Genomic DNA, 25,825 nt, shown 5'->3' with positions numbered 1-25,825 from the left:
TTAGACAGTCACACTACTCTTAATCGAGAGGTACGTGGTCGTATGTAACAATTGACTGCTCACAACAACATTAAGTCAATTTAATCTATTTAATTGAATTCAAAATTTAAAAAATCAAGATCGAAATTGAAATAATTGAGATATGTCATAAATAGACTGTTTATAAAAAGGTTGTATTATTCATGTAAGCAGATGCCCTCCAAGGTTTTCAAACAAAATCGGCCACAAGGATTCCTTTCAAGAAGAGGAAGAGGGAGAGGGGGAAAGTATAAAAATAGAAAGCTGGCGAGCAAACTTACTCTTCTTACTATTTTTAAGTGAATTCGCATTTGCGGAATTATTGTAGAGCTCTCATCAAAAGAATTCTTTGTGATATTATGTGAACAATGAGGTAGCATATGCGCGAAAACTAGACAAGATTGATAAATCAAAACTTAAAAATAGTTAAAAACAAGATGGAGATGAACCTTATTACATGCCCTTTCATTTACCTCGACTCTTCCCTTTCTTGACAGGAAACAAAGTAAGCTTGGTGGTCGAAGTATACGCCCTAGCTTCTGTAGGCCGCAATCTGGAAAGAGCAACAACTTGCTGCTCTTCATTTGCCATGGCATCAGTAAATGGCTTCACCTCAAATGATCCTCGGGTGAATCCTCTGGCTACCTAAAACAAATAAATACTACAAAATCAAGAAACATATTTGTCTTGCAGAAGAAAAGTTTAGCTAACTTTATCATATAATTAACTTTTTTTTAAGACAAACTAGATAATTTTATGTCATATGCATTGATCTTTTATGATGTCTAAGTTTTATTTCCTTGCATAATATTGTGTCAACCGGGTCCTAAATGACAGGATTATCACAAAAGCACTCAGTAGTTGTTTAGTAGTACAATCTAAAATGAAAAATAGTGTTTTGATCTCAGATTAGAAATATAAGCACAGAAACAATAATAACTATACCTTCAACAAAATCCAAACTTTGAGAGAACTACTTAAGACTGCTAGTTTTGTTTGCTTTCCTGTTGTGAGGTAGTTGCACATGTGACGATCCACTTTTAGCACAAATCTAGGCCAGGACTTCACGTTTTCAGAATCTGGCTTGTTATGAGAGACAGCCTGAAACATAGGAGATAAAGAACAAAGATCAACATATTACATGGAGATTGAGAAATGCAGGCTATTCCATTGTTGTGTTCTTAGAAGGGGAACGACATCTAAAAGTTAGATGAAGGTTCAAAATAAATAGCTAGAAATAGTTTACTTTTCCAGGAGAGAAATCAATAGTAAGCATCGCAACAACAAATCTGATGGTAGATTCCTCCATAAACAATTGGACAGTATATAAATACAGTAAAGTGAGAGATGCAAGACAGGATGGAAAGCGGCAATATCAAAAGAAAGTTTCTTCTATCCTGGGTTGTTATTCTTCTAGTATAAGGAACTTGGGAGTCTAAGTGTATTAGTTTTAGGGTTGCACTTATGAATTTGCTCATTGACTTGGATGACCAAAAACATTTCCGCTGTATCAAATTGCTATATTTATCTTGCTGCATCACTACATTTTACTTTAATATCTAGTTTAATGTGCATAGTTTTCTTATGGACAAGTGATGATCATGATGTAAAATATAAATAGGAGATTTATTTAACATTATACTTCAATTTAAAAATCTCTTACATAATTATAATAATATTATATTATCCGAAACATCATTAAAATTTCTAAACTCAACTATCTTAGCTCCCAAATTTAATATTATTAAATTAATGTCTCAATTTTAAAAAAAAATCTTTTAGTTCACTCCCCATCCTAAAATTCTTTAAGCTCTAATAAGATGAAATCAGCATGATTTACCAACTAACTCTAAGAAATCTTTTACAATATTCAAATTATAGATGTAAAATGAGTAAAATATAAACATGGAGAATATTTTAATTACATTAGAGCTCTAAGGAAACATTACCAAAAACTAAAACATCAGAATAACAGATTAAAAAATTATCTATATATATATATATATATATATATATATAGAAAATATCATAATGGTATCAAAGAAAGTGCAAATGAAGGTTTCACTTACAAGCAGGCGACATATTTCCCGTTCAATCTTTGAAAATGATGTCTCCAAAGCTTCCACTCTTCCAGTGGCATGGCAGCAAATGCATGGTTCACTGATCATGAATGTGACACTTGGACGGACCTGCAAAAATAGTCAGTAAATTTGTCATCCTTGGAAATATTGTCAAGGAACCACCAGTACAAACATTCCAGCCACTTAGCCTACAGTTGCACGAAAGATATGTAATTAACTTTTGCTAGCAAATCCAGATTGGACACTGAGGATGTAAAAAAAAAAACTAATTATCCAAGACTGATATGTCCAATTCGTCACTATGATTATCTGGAGTCTTAACAGAATAGACAATGACTCAGTAAGCACCTAAAGAATTAGCTTGCATAAACGGACCCATTAATTGTGATGTTCAATACTACAAAATGATTCCCTTTAATTCAGCATTCTATAATTCTATGGCTCCATCTTGTTGTAAACTGAAACGAAGGATTATATCAAAATGTTTTTAAGGAGTAATCGTACTGAAAAAGTGCAGAGCTAAAAAAACACTTCAAGGTCTGGTTCTCAATTCATACCCTCTTCCTGGTGATCTCCATCAACCCAAGCTTAGATAGCTCAGAAACTCTGACCGTTGATCGATCCCTTTCAACTGCCTTCTTCATTTCTTCATAAATAAGCCTTCTATTTGCTGGAGCAGCAAAAGGGGAAAAAATGGCAATGGAATTAGTTCTTTAATAAAATCAGTAAATAGGAATAATCATTGCTAAATCTCGAAAGCCATTGAGTAGCAAAAAAAGAACCTAAAAGGTATTAAATTTTGAGGTATTCGACAGTGAAGGATAACTTTAATCTGTTTTCCATGGGAGAATGATGATTATATACTGCCCCTACCACAAAAAATTGTCATATAACATTTCTATAGTTTGTGTGATACAATTTCTGTTTCCTATGTGTTCTTTAAGCAATATGACCAATCTGTTCAAGCATTGACCTAATGAGATGAGATTCTGGCTTGCTGAACTTTGATAGTTACTACATGCAACTCTCAGGCATTAAAACAATACAGATTAGACAAAATAATGGTCCCAAGAGATTTATTTCCATTGGATTATGTGGATAAGAGAATTTATTCATAACAAATAAGAGATTGGAGAAAATGAAACTATGAAGTTATTTTACTTACAATCATCAACCATATCAATAAAATCAACCACAATTATGCCACCAATGTCTCTCAGACGTAGCTCCCTTGCAATCTAAGACAGAGAAAATGATTAATTTTAGCAAATCATAAATGGTTTGTTTAAGTCCCTGAATTAGGTCGCCACTAAAATCTGTTGTCATACTTCAACTTTGCAAAATATTTATGTCAACTTTACAATTTGCAAAATAAGAAAAATAAAAGGATTGTTTTTTGTCCTTGGAGGGATATTAAAGGGATAAAGACAAATTCTCATTATGAAGACTTGTCCATTGGATAATTTAACATACTTGTTTCACAGCTGCAAGATTGACATCTAGAACAGCTTTCTCTTGAGATGTTCCTTCTCCTAGCATACACTGCCCCCCATTAACATCTATTGAGACCAATGCTTCAGTCTGTTCAATCACCAAGTAACCCCCATTGGACAGGGGAACCCTACAACGAAACGAGATCATGAGCATCAGAATACAGAAAATATTGTAGAAACAATTTGAAATGCTCAGAGAGATGGCATGAGATTATGACAAAGAGATCAAGTCAGACACATTTCAACTAAAAAATGAGTTAAGTCCACTTGAGATACAAACATAACAAGATGCCAGTAGTACTTTGTCTTTTGGCATGTCATGGCATTTTGATTTCACAGCAAAGCGAATGAAGAAAAAATAATTTACTCCCTATAAGCACTTAGCAACAGGATAAAAGGGACATAAAGCTCCAGCCCTTGCTTAACTAGGTTCCAAAGCACAAAAGCTACAATGTCAACAACAAAACCAGAAACACAATTGTAAACCATACGTACCTTCTGAGTTTATTGTTTAAAGTGATAGTAAGCAAATATTCCTAGAAGAGTAAGGCTACACATTATGCCAAATGACGTTGCACGATTATTACAAAGGAAATTGTTAGTAAAGCAAGAATATTTCATAAACATGCCCTAATCCTAAGATGATTAAAGGACAAAATGTGTGCCAGTCATAGTCATGATGATTTGATAACAAAGGAAGCCAAATAGAACTTCAATTAATTTCATCGAAAATCTGTGAGCCAAAGAAACTAATGCAAAGTGAAAGCAACTTTGAATATATAATACTAAAGATTGTGTACTTACCTTTTACTTAGAATGCTATTGATTTCCTCTTCAATTTTGTATTCTTGAAAAATGGGTATTCTTTTATCATACAACTCAACTCGGTTACATAGTTCTGGTGCGATTTCCTGGAGATAGCTAGTAACCTGAACATCAAAAGAATTGGTAAGAATAATTCAAATTAAGATAAAATAAAGTTGTAATCATATACATAACTATTACTTTCTGAATTTCAGTAAATTTTGCAAACTGCAAGAATATTAAACCACATAAAAGTCTATCCCTACAAACAGGGCAGTAAATAAAGTTCTATGTATATCAAATGAAAAAATAAGATGATTTACTAGTGTCTAAATATATACTCTCACAAACCAAAAGTTTTTTTTTCCTTCCAGAAACATGTTACCTCATGATAAGTTCGAGGAGAATCAACAACCATGCGCTTGACCTGAAGTAAAAACCCAAGTAGACAAGACTGTTAAATAGTCGACAAACTACAACAGTAGAAAAACAGAATTGCAAAAGAGACTGTAACTACAGAATTAGATTGACCTTTTCATTAAAATAATCTTGCACAACGGACAAAGTCTGACCCATTGCCCTGTGTAACATTACAGGAACTGCTCCTTCTACACCCTCTTCAGCAGCTAATGCAGCAGATTTTGCATGTTCAGCTATGCCTTTCCATGTTGAAATTAATCCATCAAGGTCCTTTTTCAGTTCATCCAAAGAGTGACCAGCAGCAACAGTTCGTACAGTCAAGCCAAAACCTTGAGGCTGCAATGTTTTTGCAACAACTTTTAAGCGGCTGCGTTCCTCGCCAGTTATCTTCTTTGAAATTCCTATTCTATCACACCGAGTGCTTAATATCTGAAAAAGGAACAGAATCCTTCTTATATTGATACTAATATTCTATAGGTTTGCACACTGATGCACAACTGGAATAACATGAAATTTAAAAAGAAATTGCAGAAAACTGATTCAGCATAAAGGAGATATAATGACCTAAAGAAGTCTCTGCAGTTGTCATTCAACATCCAAAGCAATTAAATTATATTACAATACATGAACCCTACAGAGAAATCTTACCTACTTAAAATAGCCAACAAAAAAAATAATAATATGTACAACAAACTTTAATCTTGATCTGGTCCTGGCATCGTTTGATTCAATTTTAAAGGAGAAATCTTGATCAATATATGGAGATGTCTAGTTTTTGTCCTTCCATCTTAGTGATAACTAATAAAATATCCAAGGAAATTAGGGAACTTATTTTTATTGAATGGCAATTTTGAAGTTGTTGAACTATCTTCTCTCATATCCTGAGTTTTTTCCCTGACACAATTTTGTGAACTAATTCAATTCACCTGGCCCATGTAACTAAATATTGTTTTAAACATGTGCAAACAAACTCCAACAAATTTCTTTTATTTGTGCATATATATGTTTCTCATAAACTCTAGATACAATTGTTATTTGTTTATCACTTTTTGGCAGAAACCCATCTCTCTGCTGAACTTAGTAAATGTAATTTCACCTAGACACAAGGAATCTAACTTAACATTAGGGAACCTATAATAATTTGAATAAATCTATAATGGACTAAATATCAATCTTCAATCACCATAGCAGAAAATTGATAAGTTGGTTGGAATCTCTCCTATAAAACACATGTACTTGATTTGTGATTTCAGGACTCATATTCTTTAGTTTTAACTTTAAATTAATTACTAATATCGCAACAGAAATTATGAGATGCCAAAGATGAAAGGGGAATGGATTTTCATACTGACTTAGTAGCATGCAAAGAACCAAAGAAAGCAGAGTGCCTTACGTCCAAGTTAGAAAAGTATAATTTCTTAAAATTGATTAAATCAAAGTAGTACTAGTCGCAACATAATTGTTTTGAGATGCATACCCAGAATCTGCTTCTTAGGCTAGGATATGCAGTAAGAGCAGGACCTTTTGTGCCTAGCCCCTCTTTAACCACTTGGACAATTACTTCTGTCCCTTCACGAACATGATCCCATTTGTTGTTACCTCTATCAACACCATCAACGTCCTTCAAGCTTTCTTGTATAAGAAGTGGAAGACTAGAGTTGTTTGAGCTTTCTGCTTCTAGCGGAAGGAAATCATCAGCATATTCATCATCAAAATCAGCTTCGACAATGTTTAACTCATTTATATTGTTGCCAAAGTTCATCTTAATAGCATCAGATGCATCCAGTTCATCTTCTACTTCATGTTCATTATGATGGTTCATCTCTGATAGTGAATCAGTCATATCATCCTCATCATATGAAGGCTGGCCATGCCCATGGATGTCAAAATTACCTTTGAGTTCAAGCTTACTAGATTTGTTATAAGGCTCTTTCTCAATACCACGACAAAATGGCGGAAAAGCAAACGGTTCTCTATTCCGCTTAATATCCATAAAGGATGACCGAGAAATACCAATATCTACAAATGCCCCACCCATATGAGGAACAAGCTTTGTAAGCACACCTAAATATATACTATCACACTGCACATTATTCTTGACTGGTTCCAACAATATCTCAACGAGCTTATCATTTTCCAAGACAGCAATTCTTTGCATGGTACAGACAGATGAATTTATAAGTATAACAGTTGATTCTGGTTCTTCAATGTGGACTATATTGAACTCATCTTCAGGTCTTTTATCTGCCCCGTGCAAGTTCACTAAATTTAGTTTATGCTGTTCTTCTAGACTGATAGTATCATCAAGTTCACCAGACTCAGTAAAAGAAAAAAAAGTAGATCGAAGTAGCCATGGTTCCTCAACAGGTTGTGCTTTTTCAGAATCCTTTTCCTCTGAACCTACCACATGTATTTCTGCATCCCTATCTACAAATTTATACTGTTCTTTAGAAATATCATAAACGGACAATTTCTCTCCTAGCAAGCGAGCACCATTAATACTTCTCATTATGCCCAACTCTCCTGTGAATCCACTGGAAGTATCTAAGTGTTCAGTGCCATGAAAGGTAACAAAAACAATGGATTATTGAACCAAGTAAAGTTACCTGCAGATGAAACTTTGTAATTTCCATTCTTGATCTGATTGTTGGGGAATTCTAAATCCAGCATCCACGATCCCCACGAGGGAACTGGCAGTCCCTGTATTCTATTCCTCATCCAACAATCTCTCACCACAATGACTTCATTTTCACTACCAAGAGAAGGTATGGATAAAGAGAATTCAGGCCCAGATCTCCAAATAATGTCCCTCAAAGGATTTCTCTCATCTTTCATGAAATAATTGTATTTGAAATGAATCCCGCAAGGTACCTGAAACAGCAGTAGCTTAAGAATTTACAGAAACCTGTTCCTAAATTGTATTCAACTGTTGAAAAAAATTATACATACAACCAAATTACCAATTACCAAATTCAAGTATGTGTTGATAATAGCTTGGGGTACTCAAATATGAATAACAAGAAAATGAAGGAATGTGAATGCATTATACTCAGTTTATGGTACTTGTTTCACACTTTAATGCAGATGCCTGAAAATTCGAAACAATTTCAAAGCAAGATTTCTAAGACACTGCCTTTGACAACGAACTGTTGACAGATAAACTTGAATTAAAAAAAAACTGCAATTCAACTGAATCACCGTATAAAAGTAAATAAAAAAATACCAGTTAGTATGTGAGGTAACATTAATTCAGTTAAAATAAGACTGGAGCAAATAAGCAATAATGCAGATTACAGAATACTAATACCACCCAAATTTCCAATCTTTCAATATACATTAATCAACAACCAACAGATTAGATAACTAGAATAACCGCTGTAAAAGTGCAATCAATCTCAATGATGATGTCAAGCAACACATTGGAGGGAAGTCAAGCCTTACAGTCAAAAATCCTAGCAGATTCTAAATGAATATCCAATCATTAGGTATCACACGTGTGATCAAGTTTAGTGGTAATCAACCTAAAAAAGTACATGAAAATTTTACTAATCATAAAATGAACAATAATACAAGATAATAAAACGTAGATTAAGTTTTATCATAATTAACCTAATAAAATACATGAAAATTTTATTTTTCAGGAATGATATTATAAGATAATGAAACTGGGGATTAAAACCCACTTATCAAAACACTATGTTACCTTTACTTCAGAGATGAATAAGTTAGCATGCTCCTTGCAACGAGACAAGTGAATAGCTCTCTCTAGTTCCCAAGAGCCTAAACAAATTGGATCGCCCGTTATAAATAACAAATATCCATTGGTTACATCAGCTTCGATATTCCATACTACCTTCCGCACCCCTCTGCATGCAATGGCTGAGTAACCTGAAACATGCATAGGATAAAAATGCCTTGAGTTTGAAATCAGTGCGCTCGTAAGTCATAATGCACCCTCGGTAAATAGCATACAAGGAAGCAGTTGATATAAGTATCATGGGAAATGATAAGTAAAACAATAAATTTTTCAGGAACAACAATGACTGAGTCAAAATTATCATTCCAAAAATATTGAAATGGTACAGAAAAGGGAAAAACATATCTAGCATCACAGGGAGAAAGAAAGCAACTAGTCTTTCTCATGGAGGAAGCTACAAGAGCGTATATTCGGTTGGAGAAAACTCAGAATAACTAAAAAATAAAAAGCAGTTAGTAGCAATATCAGAAAGCCTCAAAATTTCAATCTTCTACTTGGTTCCACCAATTCAAAGTCACCCCAACAGTAAATAAAAGGTGAACAAATTAGGATAAGTGCATCCCAGGAGCTTGCAGCCACACCAACTGCATATTGGAGCATGACCAGAAACTATGTTCTGAATCTTCAGCCGTGTTCCCACACAGTATCCAAGGCTTTGGTCAAGATAGTCCCGATAAAACCGAATTTCCTCTTGCTAGCAGCTGGTTCAAATAGAGCAGCTAGGACAGAAGTATCTTTAGAGGGACCCACACCTCCAAATCAATGGAACTCATCATAACCATACCCCAGGAAGGCTTGGAGTCAATTCCAAGATCAAGAAATAGTGTAGTTGACCATTGGCCATGGTTCACTGGATTACAGATGAATGCCTCAACCTGTGAAGCAAGCACTATATGTTGTAAATGCTGAAGAAAAAAATTGGGAAGGAAATTAGTAAACCAGATTGGCAGGGAAGAGGCCGTGAGCAGACCCAATACCATGCCAACATAAGAAGTATCTTGAATTGGTTGAGTCAAACCAATTTATCCAGGAAAAACAAGCTAAGATACTTATACACAACAGTAAAAGTCCAAGGACTTCCATCTTATTGCCAGCACCACTTCCCTGACATGCAGCATTTCGAACCGCCAAATCCACAATACTCGTATCACCATGCTGTGTAGGCAGGATGCAATTTTTTTTCTTTAGATAGTTGATCCCTGTCGATAAATTAGGCATGATTTGATTAGATTAAATATGTCATGATTTTATTTGATTGAAATAAATTTAGGAAGGTAATTATTAGGATTAGAATATTTCCTTATTTTGTGAGATTTGAACTTATACGCTTTCTTCTATTTAACGATGTATTGAGATCTGAATTATTATGTAATAAAAAGTAGATTTTAGTCTTTCTCCTTCATTTTCTTTTGGTGCATTATTTACATGGTATCAGAGCCCAGTTCTAGGTCATAAATTTCAAAGCCGCTATGGTCGGCACAGACTCAAAATCGTCTGGATCAACCATCGGCGATAGCGCACCATCCTTGGAAGGAGGAAACCGACCAAATTCAAATATCTCCTTGTCTGATTCCCTCCAAATCACCATACATAGATTCAATTGAAAAAATTACCTTGGATGGGCTGAATCCATCCGCTTGGTGATTGATGGTAAAGGAAACTCAAACATTTAAATGGAGAAATAAAGCCACCAGCTTCAAATGATCCGAAATACAAACAATGGCGCTCGAAAAATTCTTTGGTGACTATGGATTATTAACCCAATGGACCCAAATCATTGGCAAACCTTTCATGTTCTTACCAACAACCCGTGATGTATGGGAAGTTGTACGTGAAACCTACTATGATATGGAGAATCATTCTCAACTGCTCGAATTAAATATTCGAATGTGGAGAATGCAGCAAAGAAACCGAAATGTTATTGCCTATTGCAATGAAATGATGATTGTATAGCAGGAACTAGATTTATTTGAAGAAGAGGAATGGGAAAGCACCAATGATGGTATTCGATATAAAAAGAAGGTAGAGAGAAGCAAGGCATTTGTCTTTTTGGCAAGTTTAAATAAGGAGCTTGATGAAGTTCAAGGACAGATATTTGGGAGAAAACCTCTGCCTGCCATTAGAGAAATTTTCTCAGAGGTTCGTCGAGAGGAGGCTCGACCCCAAGTGATGTTGAAAGGAATTGAAGAACCAAAGATAGTAGATAGTGAGAGATCTGCCCTTGTCACCAAAGGGACTAGTTTTGAAGGCGATAAGCCAAAAATCTAGTGTGAAAGGTGTCACAAGCCGTGGCACACTATTGAGACATGCTGGAAAATCCATGGCAAATAAGAAAATTATAAAAAGAAGTCAGGCAGCAACTCTAAAGCTACTAATGCTGGTATTTGGCCCTTCAAACTAGTATTGATTATGGACATCAATCATCAACCTCTGAATCTCTCCCTTTCACAAAGGATCAAATAGAGCACCGGTATAAAATGCTTCAATCTGACTCTGTTGGAAATTCTAACTCTTCTTGCTCTTTTGCTCAAATAGGTATATCCCCTATAGCTTCTATTGGCAGCACAAACTCAAATGGTTCCTAGATATTAGATTCAGGTGCCACCGACCATATGATAGATATTTCACAATTTGTCTCTACATATACACGGTGCGCAAGGAATAAAAAGGTTAAAATTGCTGATAGATCCTTTGCTACTATAGCAAGGAAAGGAACTGTTGTTGTTTCTCCTTTCCTTGTCCTTAGAGATGTTTTGCATGTGCCTCATTTATCATATAATCTATTATCCATCAGCAAACTTACCTTTGATCTTAACTGTGTTGTTTTTTTTCCTCTCATTGTGAATTCCTGGATTTAGACTCGGAGAAGATGATTGGCATGACAAGACAATGACCTCTACATCTTCAATGCTGGATCAATCTTCATCAAACAAGACCTCAAGACCTATTTCAACTCGATTTCTGCTTCTTATGACAGTGAAATTATGTTATGACTGTAGGACCGTGATCGTTCGATAGAGGGGGGGTGAATATCGATTCGAAAAGTTGAGTTGAAATATGCAGCGGAAAAGTAAATGAACACAGTTGTTTTTACTTCGTTCGGAGCCTGTGACGACTCCTACTCGAAGGCCCGTGGTCCTTGACCACTTTCGTTGGGCAATCACTATCAATTCGAATATAGTTACAAAATAAGTACAGGAAATGCTAGTGAAAAAATACCGACAAGGAAATTAACTAAAACCCGAAGGAGCACTTTGTCGGAGCTTGTTGGCGTCGTAAGAACGTAGAGCAGCAGGACCAGCAGTAGAGGAGTTCTCAGATCGATGATTGATGTCTGAAGCTCCTGCCTGGGGCTTTTTTTATATGTTGCTCCGGGCGCCTGGATTCCTTCCGGGCGCCTGAAATGTGACGTAGCTGCTCAAACCGAGATGCTCCACGTGGCGACGACTTGGCTGGATATAATTTGCTTTCCGGGCGCCCGGAAGGGATCCGGGCGCCCGGACCACCTTGTTCCAGAAAACTCCCTTTTCCTGCAAAACAAAGTTAGTCTGAGGCAATATATATCCTGCAAAATAGATTGTTAGCACATTTTATAATAGTATGAATTAGCACAAATAGTATGACTTAGATTCCGTCTTTCCGAGACCAGAATCTAGTCACGATCTCGACTTAGATATCCGAAATGGATCTAAGCCGGATCGACGCCTAATGTTCCCTTCCCGGGAACGCGTCCTCGCAGTCACTCCCCTCCAGTGACTTACCTCACTTACCTGCCAGACGTCCGGTCAGCCCTTCGACCCGTCTGGACTTCTCGCCAGCTATCTAGTCAGCCCGTCGACCTAGCTGGACTTCTTGCCAAGCGTCCGGTCAGCCCGTCGACCCGCTTGGACTTCTCGCCAGCTATCCGGTCAGCCCGTCGACCTAGCTGGACTTCGTGCCAAACATCCGGTCAGCCCGTCGACCTGTCTGGACTTCTCCTGCACACTCGATCAAAGTGTCAGACAACAACAAAACTAACTTAACCTATTTGTCATTCATCAAAACCTAGGTTAGACCGTTAGTGCTACCCGCACCAACAATCTCCCCCTTTTTGATGGAATGACAACCTGGTTAAGTTAGTGAAAGAGCGCAAAAAAGAAAGAGCGCAAAAAAATAGGTGCATCGGTTTTAAAGTTAGTTTTAGTGTTTTCAAGTTGGTTTATCTAACTTAACCACCTAACCCTCCCCCTTTGGCATTCATCAAAAAAAATAAGCAAGGGTAAACAATCATAGTGTAAAGTTACTTTTAAAAAAAATAATCACAGGTAATCTTGAAAAAAAATATCTGAGTTTGGTTCAAAATTCAAAGATAAAAGTACAATTTTTAAATCCAAGGAAAAAAATCAAGTTAACTTGAGGGAGACAAGTTGAATTTTGAAAAGTATAAAATTAAAGTTAATCAAGTTTAACTTTTCAAGCGTGTAAAAAATTTTTAAATCAGGATTTTCAAATTTTCTTTTCAAGTTTAAGTAACATTTACTTTTCAAAAAGGTAAATTTTTTAACTTCAATTTTTCAAAACAAAGTAAAAATTAAACAAGTAAGATTAAATTTGCCAAAATGAATTTTTAAGGCTAATTTGATAAAAGCTAAATTTGGAAGGTTTAATTTTCAAGCATATGTTAAAAAACTGAGTAAGTTTAAATTTGCAATAGTCAACTTTTTAAATCAGGTTTAAAAATTAGGTGGGATTCAACTTCCAAGTTTTTCAAACACTTAGTTTAGCTTTTTGTAAACTGGTGTTTTAAAAATAAGTCAGTTTTAAAATAGCTGTACAAAGGCATTTTTCAAACACACAAAATTTTAATTAATTTCTCCCCCTAAACTTGATACTTAAATTTAAACAGCTGTCTAATCAATTAGGTACTAACTAACTATCAGAAGATAGTAGCTTTCACTTGGTTAGTCAGATTAAGTTGATTATAAGCAGTCAGTCTTTGACTTGACTGATGAACTTAATCTGATTAATATCTGAGTTGTATTTAACGTCCAGACTTATGCTGATGCACCGAAATAAGCATCTTAAGTCCAAACAGTTGGCCTATGCATCTCACCCCTTTCTATGTTTGTCAAACACAAGCAAGGTAAACCTAAGGTGTTGGTGAGATGCTCAAAAACTAGTCCTATGGGTACATGCTTTCTAAGGATTCAAAACTAGTCTAAGGCCAAAACTGTTTTGAAAATCTAAAAATGGAAATTTTTGAAAACAAACAAGTTTAACTTATAATTTGATAAAACCATTTTTGAAAGTATTTTTGAAAAATCCTTAGTCTATCAAGATAGAACACAATCAATGTAAGTCTGAAATATCACTAGATAGATCCAAAATATTTTACAGGTAGTGTAGCTACAGAAGTGAGTCATAACTAAATCTACTGAGATGATGAAGGGGGTGGTCCAGATCCCAAGGATCGGAGAAGCGCCATCAGCTCAGTGTGTCGGGTATCCCCGGCAGCTCGTAACTCGGCAACCTCTCGCCGAATGTCCCGATGAAAATCTGAGTTCTCCTGCTGGAGACTCGCCATAGCTCTCTCTAGTCGGTCATACGGTCGGCTAGAGTGCGGGGAGCGTGACGTGGTGCTCGAGCTGGGGGCGGTGGTGGAGCCTGTGCGGCTTCCTCTGGAAATAGTGCGAACATGAACTCGTCCACCTGTGCGTCTGGATCGAGCTGGTGCTGTGCCCCCCTCCGCCAAGACATAGTCCCGTCATCCCTATCTATCTGGACACCAGCTAGGGAGAAGTTCCGAGCTGCTATAACATCGAACTCGGTCATATGGGCAATGTCTCCTCTAGTGACATCAATGTGCAACGAGGACATATAGGCTGTCAGAATGTGACAAAATGGCATGTGGACTCGTCTGTCAGTCACGAATCCAGCCGAGTAGATAATGGTGGAGAAGATATGTAGGCTGATGTCAATATCTAATCTATGACTCAGGGCATAGAGTAAGAATGAATGGAATTGGCGCATCACAGCGATGTCCCGAGTAGTCAGTGGTAAAATGCAAAGGACTAAAACCCTATAAAGAGCGTAGTCCTGGACCCGAAGTTCTACCGACCTAAACTGTGTCACAGTGGGATCTCGCTCTCCCCCAAAAAAATACGAATAAATCGTATCGAGAGTAATATGTGAGTAGGGATCTCCGAATGGTAGATCCCTGGGAGGATAGCACAAGTAGATGGACGCAACTCTAAAAACTCTCGGATAGTCGTAGGGGAAAATGTGATATCAGTGCCTGCTGCCCTAGTGGTATAGGTGAGATCGTCTACTTTCACTAGGTTATTGCAAAATTCGGCACACAGACTTATGTTTATTGGACTGGTACATTCGACAAGGTTCCTTAAGTTATAGTGTTCTATAACCTCTAAAACGGAGGGACATGACTCTAGAAAGAATGATCTATCTATGCAGGTAGTCCTAATGGCTTTATAAATGGTTGACTCAAACTTAATCCTTAGTTCATCTGTGGGAAACCTAGGGTCAGAGCTAGCATTAGAGGGTCCAGCACCAGTATTTGTTCGTTTCCTACTGTATATATAAGAAAATATTCTAAGAAAAAATGAGAGGACAAAAAATAAAGTTTTAGAGAGGGGAAGAATTTTTACCGAGGAGCCATCGACAAATATAGATCTGACGACCTCGGTTGAATCGCAACAGCGTCTTCACCGCAAGAAAATTTGATTTAAAATACTCTCGCACTAAGGTTTGGAGTAAACCTTTGGCAAAAGTTTGTGGGGCAAGGGTTGGGGGCGCCTGCTGCCCCTTATTTATAGGGGACTCCGGGCGCCCGGATTCCTTCCGGGCGCCCGGGGTTGATTTAGGGCGGGGCGCCCGAATCCCCTTCCAGGCGCCCCGGAGGGGAATACCAGGGGCGCCCGCCCCTGGTTTTTGACCCTTTTTTTTTTTTTTTTTTTTTGTGGAGATTAGGTTTGAAGTTAAGTTTTTAAAATTAAAATTTTGAAGTTAAAATTTTGAATTAAATATTTTTTTGAAAAAAAATTTTAAGTTTAAAATTAAAATTTTGAAATTAATTTTTAAGTTTAAAATTAAAATTTTGAAATTAATTTTAAATCTTGAAATTAATTTTTAAGTTTAAAATTAAAATCTTGAAATTAATTTTTAAGTTTAAAATTAAAATCTTGAAATTAATTTTTAAGTTTTAAATTAAAATTTTGAAATTAATTTTTAAGTTTTAAATTAAAATTTTGAAATTAATTTTTAAGTTTAAAATTAAAATTTTGAAATTAATGTTTAAGCCTTATTCATCTCACTCGATCTATATTATCAATCAGGGAATCCTATGATTTTGTGAGATGAAATTGGTTTGATTACAGAGTTTGGTTTAACTAGTATTAGATTCAGATTTAGTTTTGGTCTCTACAAACAGGCATTCTTCGGATAAACTTCTAAGCTTGGTGAGTCACATGGACGTCATTAGAAGTAACCAACCTTTCAAGGTTTTCCGAATAGTCCTATCCACGGAGCTTAGTACTAAATCTTGGTCTAACTGGTTAGGATTCGTTTAAGGGTAGCTTCGGTCAGTTCCACTTGGCCAGGTCGAAGCCATATCTTTCTAGACATGCATAGACTAAGTTTCCCTAACTTCATCAGTACCATGATTCAAGTTAAACTTGGTCTCTAATCCTAATTACCCTGCCGGGTTAATTTGTTTTGGGTTACCCTGTCGGGTAAGTTAGTTTTGGAGGTGCCAGCTATTCTGGAGCCTCCCCCTGAATTATTGGCCATTGATTTTAAATTTTGGTTTTAGGTTTGTGTCGATTCTTTTTATAGTTATGGTTAACTTGGTGATAATTTTGTTGATTTTTAAAGTGTTTAGATTTTGAATTTGATTTAGGTTTGTATTTTGGATTTTGGTTTGGTTTATTCGATTTTATATAATGTATTTTTTCTTTAGGTATATAATATTGATTAAGTCCTACTTGCGTGGTCAGACACGCTTTCGGAACCCAAGCTAGATTGGTTGATTTGTATTGGGTTATTAATGATTTGAAGGTTTTATTTGAATTCGACTTATATCCTAGTCCGGTTTTATTATAACATGCTTTTTGATTATTCAGGATTAAGTCTAAATTTTTTGATCTTGTTCTGAATTTTTCTAACATTTCTTTTAAATTATTAATCTCATTTTTTAATGATAAATTCTCCTCCTCAAGTGTTAGATCTTGAGTTGGATTTGAATTTTTGATTTGTTCCTTGAGGTTTTGATTTTCCTCAAGAAGTGATTTGTTTTCATTTTCTGTTTTAATTAATTTATTGTTTAAACAGGAAATAATTCTAAAAAAAATTTTGTTTAAATTAAAGTATACCTCACTCAGGCCTTCGGAAATGAGTACGGACTCGTGGCTTGTTTCGGGTTCAGACCCGTCTTCATCTTCCGACTCGTCTTCTGTTTCAGCTTCGTGGGCCATCAGTGCGAGATGGCTCTCTTCTTCCTCCGATTCGTCCGAGGAGTCGTCCCACGTTGCTTTGAGTGCCTTCTTTTTGGTTGGCTTCGGTTTGTCGAACTTCAGTTTTGGGCATTCGTTCTTGTAGTGTCCCTTTTTATTGCAGCCGAAGCAAGTGACGTTCCTTTGTTCTGTCGGATAGCTGATCTTTTGAAGGTCCTTTATACTGAAGCTCCTCTTTCTCCTGGTGAACATTTTTCTTACCAAGTTCACCAGGTGTTCTTCGTCTTCGGAGTCTTGGTCGGAATCTTCTTCAAATTCAGGCTTGCTTTTCTTTTCTTTGGTGGAACCTGCAAATAAAGCTATACCTTTCTCGACTCCAGCATTAGTTTGTTCATGTAATTCTAATTCACAGAAAAGCTCATCTAATTTTAACTTAGAAAGATTTTTTGAAATTTTGTAGGTATCCACTATTGATGCCCACAAACTATTACGTGGAAAGGCGTTTAATGCGTACCTTATTAAGTCTCTATTTTCCATCTGGTGGCCTATCGCATGAAGCCCGTTGAGGATGTCCTTGATCCTCGCGTGGAGCTGATTCGCCGTTTCTCCTTCCTGTATTTTTATATTAAAAATTTTATTTAAAAGCAGGTCTCGTTTTGTTACCTTGGCGTCGCTCGTTCCCTCGTGCAGCTCGATCAATTTGTCCCACAGTTCTTTAGCGTTTTTGTGTGGACCGACTCTGTTTAGTTCTTCTCTTGTTAATCCGCAATGTAGAGTGTTGATCGCTTTATTTTCTGTTGATGCCTTTTTCTTTAAGTCTACTGTCCAGTCTTCAGGATCCAGTAAATTCCCGGAGTTGTCTACTGGAATTTTGTAGGGTCTCGTAATGCTCATCCACTGGTCGAAGTCTATCTTGAGGTAAACCTCCATCCGCTTTTTCCAGTACGGAAAATCGTCCCCGTTGAAGAGTGGAGGGCGTACTGTGCTGAATCCTTCTGTCTGAGACATTTTAGTCCTGCGCACAGACGAAAGAAAAGAGACAAAAAAAAATCCCAAGACTTGGTCTTGGATTAGTAGTGCGGGACGAAAAAATAGTAGACAAATCTAGATTGGTGTTGCACCAATTTAGATTTAATTGCAAAAAAAATGATATACCAGTTTAGAATTAGAAAATATTTTTAAGAGGAAAAAAAAACAAAGGAAAGGTTTCACCCCCAGTCTGATTGGTGGTTGCACCAAATCAGAGTGGTACCTGCTCTGATACCACTTGTAGGACCGTGATCGTTCGATAGAGGGGGGGGGTGAATATCGATTCGAAAAGTTGAGTTAAAATACGCAGCGGAAAAGTAAATGAACACAGTTGTTTTTACTTCGTTCGGAGCCTGTGACGACTCCTACTCGAAGGCCCGTGGTCCTTGACCACTTTCGTTGGGCAATCACTATCAATTCGAATATAGTTACAAAATAAGTACAGGAAATGCTAGTGAAAAAATACCGACAAGGAAATTAACTAAAACCCGAAGGAGCACTTTGTCGGAGCTTGTTGGCGTCGTAAGAACGTAGAGCAGCAGGACCAGCAGTAGAGGAGTTCTCAGATCTATTTCTGAAGCTCCTTCCTGGGGCTTCTTTTATATGTTGCTCCGGGCGCCTGAAATGTGACGTAGCTGCTCAAACCGAGATGCTCCACGTGGCGACGACTTGGCTGGATATAATTTGCTTTCCGGACGACCGGATCCCTTCCGGGCGCCCGGATCCCCGCCGGGCACCCGGACCACCTTGTTCCAGAAAACTCCTTTTTCCTGCAAAACAAAGTTAGTCCGAGGCAATATATATCCTGCAAAATAGATTGTTAGCACATTTTATAATAGTATGAATTAGCACAAATAGTATGACTTAGATTCCGTCTTTCCGAGACCGGAATCTAGTCACGATCTCGACTTAGATATCCGAAATGGATCTAAGCCGGATCGACGCCTAATGTTCCCTTCCCGGGAACGCGTCCTCGCAGTCACTCCCCTCCAGTGACTTACCTCACTTACCTGCCAGACGTCCGGTCAGCCCTTCGACCCGTCTGGACTTCTCGCCAGCTATCTAGTCAGCCCATCGACCTAGCTGGACTTCTTGCCAAGCGTCCGGTCAGCCCGTCGACCCGCTTGGACTTCTCGCCAGCTATCCGGTCAGCCCGTCGACCTAGCTGGACTTCGTGCCATACATCCGGTCAGCCCGTCGACCTGTCTGGACTTCTCCTGCACACTCGATCAAAGTGTCAGACAACAACAAAACTAACTTAACCTATTTGTCATTCATCAAAATCTAGGTTAGACCGTTAGTGCTACCCGCACCAACAATGACCTAGGTTAGACCGTTCGTGCCAGACATCCGGTCAGCCCGTCGACCTGTCTGGACTTCTCCTGCACACTCGATCAAAGTGTCAGACAACAACAAAACTAACTTAACCTATTTGTCATTCATCAAAACCAAGGTTAGACCGTTAGTGCTACCCGCACCAACAATGACATTATCGTTTAGGACATTCAAATTTTCAATATTTAAGATAATTGTTACCTAAGTTATTTTTTTTAAAAAAAAGTCCTTGTTTAGATGTGAATCTTGTGAATTAGCCAAACACCATTGTCTTTTATACATAGTGATGTTTAGGGTCCCTCTAGAATACTAACATTGTCTGAAAAACGGTGGTTTATCACATTTATAAATGATCATACTAGAAAGACTTGGGCATTTCTTTTGAAAAATAAATCCGATGTTGGAAATGTGCTCACAAATTTTTATAAGATGGCTCAAACACAATTTCAAACATAGATTAAAATATTTCGTAGTGATAATTGTTCAGCAAAGTTCTTGTATTCATACTCGATAAAATGGAGTGGCCGAAAGAAAAAATAAGCATATCCTCGAAGTTACAAGGGCTCTAAGTTTTCATACTAAAGTTCCAAAGTATCTTTAGGGTGATGCGATTCTAACAGCTACTTATTTAATAAATAAATTACCAATAACGATACTGAATTTTCAAACTCCGATAAAAACCTTTCAAAATTGTTTCCCTAACTCTCGGCTCTTCATATATATTTCCCTAAAAAATTTTGGTAGCATTGTCTTTGTTCACAATCATGACCCAAGACGTTCTAAACTTGATCCAACATCTTATAAATGCATCTTTGTTAGGTACCCTACAAATCAAAGACGACACAAATGTTTTGATCCAATTTCAAAAAAAAAAAATTGGTATCCGTGGATGTCACATTTTTGAAAGGACAATCTTACTACGATTCTCATCTTCAGGGGAGCATAATAGGAAAGATGAATGTTTAAATGAGTCGAACTTAACCTATTATTTCGAGGAAGAACCTAAACATGTGCCTTTTCAAAACAATGGCATGATAGAAAAGAGTAACAATCGGTTCAAAGGTCTTGTTTACAGAAGGAAAGGTCGGGCTAAAAGAAAAGAAGACATTGTCCATCTACAAAGCTAAGAATATGATCTGAGGCAAAATCATGACTAGCAATGATTACTCAAAGATCCCTGGCAATAGAACCCAAGGAATTTCAGAGTTAAATTCCTCAAGTCAAGTTGATCTTCCTATTGCCCTAAGGAAAGGAGTTCGGTCATGCACACAACACCCACTTTAGAATTTTCTATCTTATAAAAATTTGTCTCCTTTCTATTGTGCTTTTGTTTCACAACATCACAGTGTTAGTATTCCAAATAATATTCGGGAAGTTCTAAAGACACCTGAGTGGAAAGAAGTAATTTTTGAGGAAATGAGAGCCCTACAGAAGAATTCTACTTGGGAGAAGTTTGATCTACCTCACGGTAAATCGATTGTTGGATGTAAGTGGCAATTCACCACAAAGTACAACTCAGACGGTTCTCTAGAACGATATAAGGCTCGTTTGGTTGCTAAAGGCTTTACGCAAACCTACGAAGTAGATTGTTCTGAAACATTCTCTCCGGTGGCTAAATTGAACACGGTTCGAGTCTTATTATCAGCTGCTGCAAATCTTGATTAGCCACTAAATCAATTAGATTGTAAAGAATGTGTTTCTAAATAGTAATTTAGAAGCAGCGGTCTACATGGAGGAGCATGGTTCAAGAGGTTCACAAATTTTGTAAAAAGTCAAGGCTACACCCAAGGACAATTTGATCATACTTTATTTACAAAGACATCTAAGAAAGACAAGATCTCTGTGTTGATCGTGTATGTTGATGACATAATCTTGACTGGAGATGATATAGAAGAGATGAGCATATTGAAAGCAAGCCTAGACAAGGAATTTGAGATTAAAGACTTGGGTCAGCTAAGGAACTTTCTTGGAATGGAGATAGCAAGATCAAGGAAAGATATTATGATGTCTCTGAGAAAGTATATTCTCGATCTCTTAAAGGAAATTGGGATGAGTAGGTGTAGGACAGCAAATACTCCAATTGAAGTGAACACAAAGCTAGGAGATATAAAAAAAATGGCACTCCAGTAAACTCAATAAGATATCAAAGACTTGTTGGGAGACTAATTTACTTGTCTCATTCTCACCCAGACATTGCTTTCACAATGAGCATGGTCGTTCAATTCATGCATTCTCCACGAAGAACATTTAGATGCAGTGTACTAAATTCTAAGGTATTTAAAAGGAACATCGGGAAAGAGACTTTTCTTCGAAAATGATGAGACAAGAGACATTGAAGTATGTACAGATACAGACTGGGTAGGCTCTGTTACTAATCGAAGGTCAACTTGCACATTTGTGTGGGGCAACGTGGTAACTTGGAGAAGTAAGAAGCAAAGTGTTGTAGCCAGAAACAGTGCAGAGGCTAAGTTTAGAGCAATGGCTTAAGGAGTATGTGAGATTCTTTGGCTAAAGAGAGTTTTGGATGAACTAAAGAGACCAATAAACCTTCCTATGAAGCTATACTGTGATAATAAAGCAGTCATCAGTATTGTTCGACATGATAGAACGGAACACATTGAAATTGATAAACACTTTATAAAAGAGAAGTTGGAAGACGAAACAATTTACACTCCATTTGTTCCAACCACGCTATAAGTTGCGGATGTTTTGACCAACTCTTTGAAACACAAGTTAGCAAGTTGTGCATGATGAACACCTTTGCACCAACTTGGGGGGGAGTATCGATAAATTAGACATAATTTGATTAGATTAAATATGTCATGATTTTATTTGGGCAGCCCGGTGCACGAAGCTCCCGCTATGCGGGGTCCCGGGGAAGGATCCATTGTACGTAGCCTTACCCTGCTTTTTGCAAGAGGCTGTTTCCAGGATTCGAACCTGTGACCTTTTGGTCACAAAGCAACAACTTTACCGTTGCGCCAAGGCTCCCTTTCATGTCATGATTTTATTTGATTGAAATAAATTTAGGAAGGTAATTATAGGATTAGAATATTTCCTTATTTTGTAAGATTTGGACTTGTACGCTTTCTTCTATTTAACGATGTATTGAGATCTGAATTATTATGTAATAAAAAGTAGATTTCAATTTTTCTCCTTCATTTTATTTCGGTGCATTATTTACAATCCCTGTGCAATTCTTGGAAAAGCGCCAAAGGAAAGAAAAGCTCCTTTTTCAACAATCAATTCTTTATATCATCCACCTTAGCGCCATGAAAATGGATAAATGGCTAGCAAAAGAATAAGGACACTATTGATAAGCATGAGTATTCTCGCATGGGAGAAAATGAGCCTTTCATAGTGTCAGTTTGTTGTCAAGTGTATTGAAGAAATACACTGTGATAAATGGTTTTCTAAATCAAACTTTACAAATAACATAATAGAAGGACATCAACATTCTGATCCAGCAACTAGCACTGCATCGTTCTACTACCTTATATAAAATAGCAACAAGTAATGTGTTCAACATTAATGCAGCACCAGTGAACCTTTAAAACAGGAATAACTAAAGTAGCATCAATGATAAAAAATTTTAGCAGAACTATGAAATATAATAAAATCACTATTGTTCAACTAATTTCCTAGGCAATCATAGACCCAAAAAAGACAAAAAAAGAAAAATACAGTCAGCTTAAGAAAACTGAGAACTTGAAGGGAGCTAGAAAAAAATACAAATCAGTTCCAAACAAACATCTTAATATGAAGCTTGTCATAACTTAATTCCGCAGCAAACTATTACCTATATCATCTATTGTGGGCATCAATGTTGATGCAGAGAGATTGGAAGCACGAAAATTGACCTTCAGATCATTCTGTTGTTGTATCCATCGCCAAGTAATTCTGAGAAGATAGGAAGTCTCAAATGCACAGCCACTATAAGTATTTGTGTTAGATACTGAACCTATCCATAAATAGACCACTTTAACCTAAAACCTCACATGTCTAGAATTCATCATAGATAAATAACAACGTTATGTGGAAAGAAAAGACCATTGGATTTGCACATCACTATCTTAGTAATAAAATTTCACATTAAAAGTGCAATTGGGGCATGTAATCCACTCCTCATCTCAACCCCCTAACTTGGTGCACATCAACCAGGTTGCCTAACATTGTTAACTGGAAATTCTGATCGTTTATACTGGACTAATTTAAGCGCGGGCTGCAACAATCTAGCAATCACAGCAGCATAGTACCAAATAACTTTGGATAGAAAAAACTAGCAATACGACTCAAACCATATTTTCATTAATACATCGAAGTCTACACTTTCCAATTATCAAAATGTTGAATGTATCTTCGCATTTATCCCATTGCTAACTTAGATTCAAGAAGTCCTTATTAAAACTTGGTTTGCATCGAAGTTCACGGGAACCATGAGTTATGCTCATCCTTGCAGGTTGCAGCTTTTGTTTTAAACAACAAAAACGTGGTTTGCTAAATTATTCACGAGATGTGAAAGAAAGCACATTGAGCACGAATGTGTTGTCCGAGTATAACCTGTTAGACGCGTAATAAGACATCACAAAAGTCCAATTCTGACCCAATCCAAATGCAACTCTCCCAAAAATACCACACAAGAAAAACGTATTTTTAATACAGCGAAGGATGAAAGAACTAACAGCGGTGGCCGGAAATTTCTTGGAGAGCCCGAATGGTAGAAGAAGTCCACTGCGCGGCGGCTTCCGGAAGGTAATAGGTGGCATGCTATGCAGAGCTCCATGGAGACTCGCCTCGGAAACCCGTTACGATGAGAAAGAGAAGCGAGAGAAGCCAACAGCAGAAGCTCCGTAATCCGAGTGGTGCAGAGTGAGAAACATTCCTGGAGCTGGAGTTTTGGGGGGAGAGATTAGAAGAAGCGAGAAATGGAGAGGCCTTGGCTCGAGGCTTCGGGAAGGCCTGGAGGCGGAGGAGATGGGGATAAGAAATTTAACGGGACATGTTTTTGACAAATAAAAAGGAATCGTATAAATAATATCTCTCACATTAAAAACACACCCAAAATAAAACATAAATATTTTACATTCTAAGAAATCCTGGCCGTTCGATAATATTTACTAGTAATTTTTATCCATATTGCCTATTTTTTTTATGACTATACGTAAAATTATAATAATATAATACAAACTGTGTTTGCCTGAGATATAAATTTGTTTAGATGACCTAATTTTCTAGTTTTTTAGTGCCTAAATTTATAGCTCAAAAACAAATTAATAATTTTTCTTGCCTATATTTAAACACCATTCTACTGAAACGTACTACCATTTAGAACTAGGTATTAATTTTGTAACTATAAAGGCATAATACGTCTCTTTTTCTTATAAAAAAACAAATACTCCTATGGGATGCTCACTGAATCTAAGGATGTATTTAATTAGGGGTTATTTTTGATAATCTTAATCATTCATTTATGATTATCAACGAAAATTTGATTTGATTTAGATAATCGATGATTCTCAAGTATTATTCCATGTTCGACATGTCAACAAAAGAGACATGTAATCCGGAATCAGAAAATATCTAAAAATTGAGATTTTTTTTTATTTCGGGTTAATAAAATTTTTTTACTCAAAATATCCTTGAATAAGAAGAAAATATGATAAAAAAGAAAATGTAGAGAAAAAAATAAATAAAAAAAAATAAAATAAAAATTTTTAAAAATAAAAAAATGTAAAAAATCATAACGAAATTTAAAAAAAAACATTAAAAAAAATTTTAAAATAATAAAAAATGGGAAAAACATAAAAAAAACCCGTAAAAATATATAAAAATAGGAAAAAATACATAAAAACTTTAAAACATAAAAATTTTAAAAAATAAAAAAATTTAAAAACATAAAAAAATTTAAAAAACGTAAAATAAAAAATTAAAATAAAAAAGTGATAAAAAAATTGAAAAAATATTGGTTTGTAACTAAGGGTGATGTGGATATAGGTTAAGGGCAGAGAGGGAGTTAGAGAGAAAAAGGAGGGATAATTTTATCCTTTCACTGTTTAAGGCTTTAAGGGGAGAAGAAATATTGTTCACCAGGAGAGCTTCGTTTTTTGCTTCCGCCGTCAAATCCTCTCCTTCTCCCCCGTCGTTGGCGCTCCTCTCCTCCTCCTCGCGAAACAACCACCGCTGGGCCGCCCTCGCCGCTCCTCTCCTTCTCCTCCTCTCGCCGCATCCGCCAAGAGCAGGGGGAGGGGAGAACTTTCTTCTTCCTCATGACGTCACCACTGGACGGACTTAGCGCCGCCCTCCTAGCTGCCTGAGCCCACCAGCCGGCACCGGTAGCCGCCTCTTCTCCTTTTCACGCTACGGCTGTTGCCCAGACTCACACGAGGAAGCCGCGCCCTCCACTTCGTTCTTCTCCCACCGACCACACCAACTCCTCCACCT

The 25,825-nt window shown here is 36.8% G+C and overlaps 1 protein-coding gene across 6 annotated transcripts; it reads right to left on the bottom strand.

Annotated features, from left to right (window-relative positions):
• Nucleotides 1-354: 354 nt before the first annotated feature.
• LOC122037958 (ribonuclease E/G-like protein, chloroplastic) lies at nt 355-24,380 on the bottom strand. Of its 6 annotated transcripts, none has more exons than XM_042597456.1 (14): nt 24,067-24,380; nt 23,184-23,317; nt 8,520-8,704; nt 7,423-7,687; nt 6,294-7,339; nt 4,928-5,245; nt 4,782-4,823; nt 4,397-4,521; nt 3,573-3,720; nt 3,265-3,337; nt 2,657-2,769; nt 2,088-2,207; nt 964-1,119; nt 355-663 (listed from the first exon to the last, which is right to left on the bottom strand). In XM_042597456.1, the coding sequence occupies exons 1-14, from the start codon at nt 24,165-24,167 to the stop codon at nt 484-486; spliced, it is 3,006 nt and encodes a 1,001-aa protein (XP_042453390.1). In that variant the 5' UTR covers nt 24,168-24,380; the 3' UTR covers nt 355-483. The 6 variants fall into 6 exon arrangements, with proteins under 6 accessions (XP_042453390.1, XP_042453393.1, XP_042453392.1 ...); XM_042597459.1 differs by having other exon boundaries at nt 8,520-9,772; nt 23,184-23,284; XM_042597458.1 differs by having other exon boundaries at nt 23,184-23,284.
• Nucleotides 24,381-25,825: the final 1,445 nt, after the last annotated feature.

The sequence above is a fragment of the Zingiber officinale genome, chromosome 1A (assembly GCF_018446385.1).
Source record: "Zingiber officinale cultivar Zhangliang chromosome 1A, Zo_v1.1, whole genome shotgun sequence".
NCBI lineage: Eukaryota > Viridiplantae > Streptophyta > Magnoliopsida > Zingiberales > Zingiberaceae > Zingiber > Zingiber officinale.
This window is presented reverse-complemented; position numbering and strand designations above follow the sequence as displayed.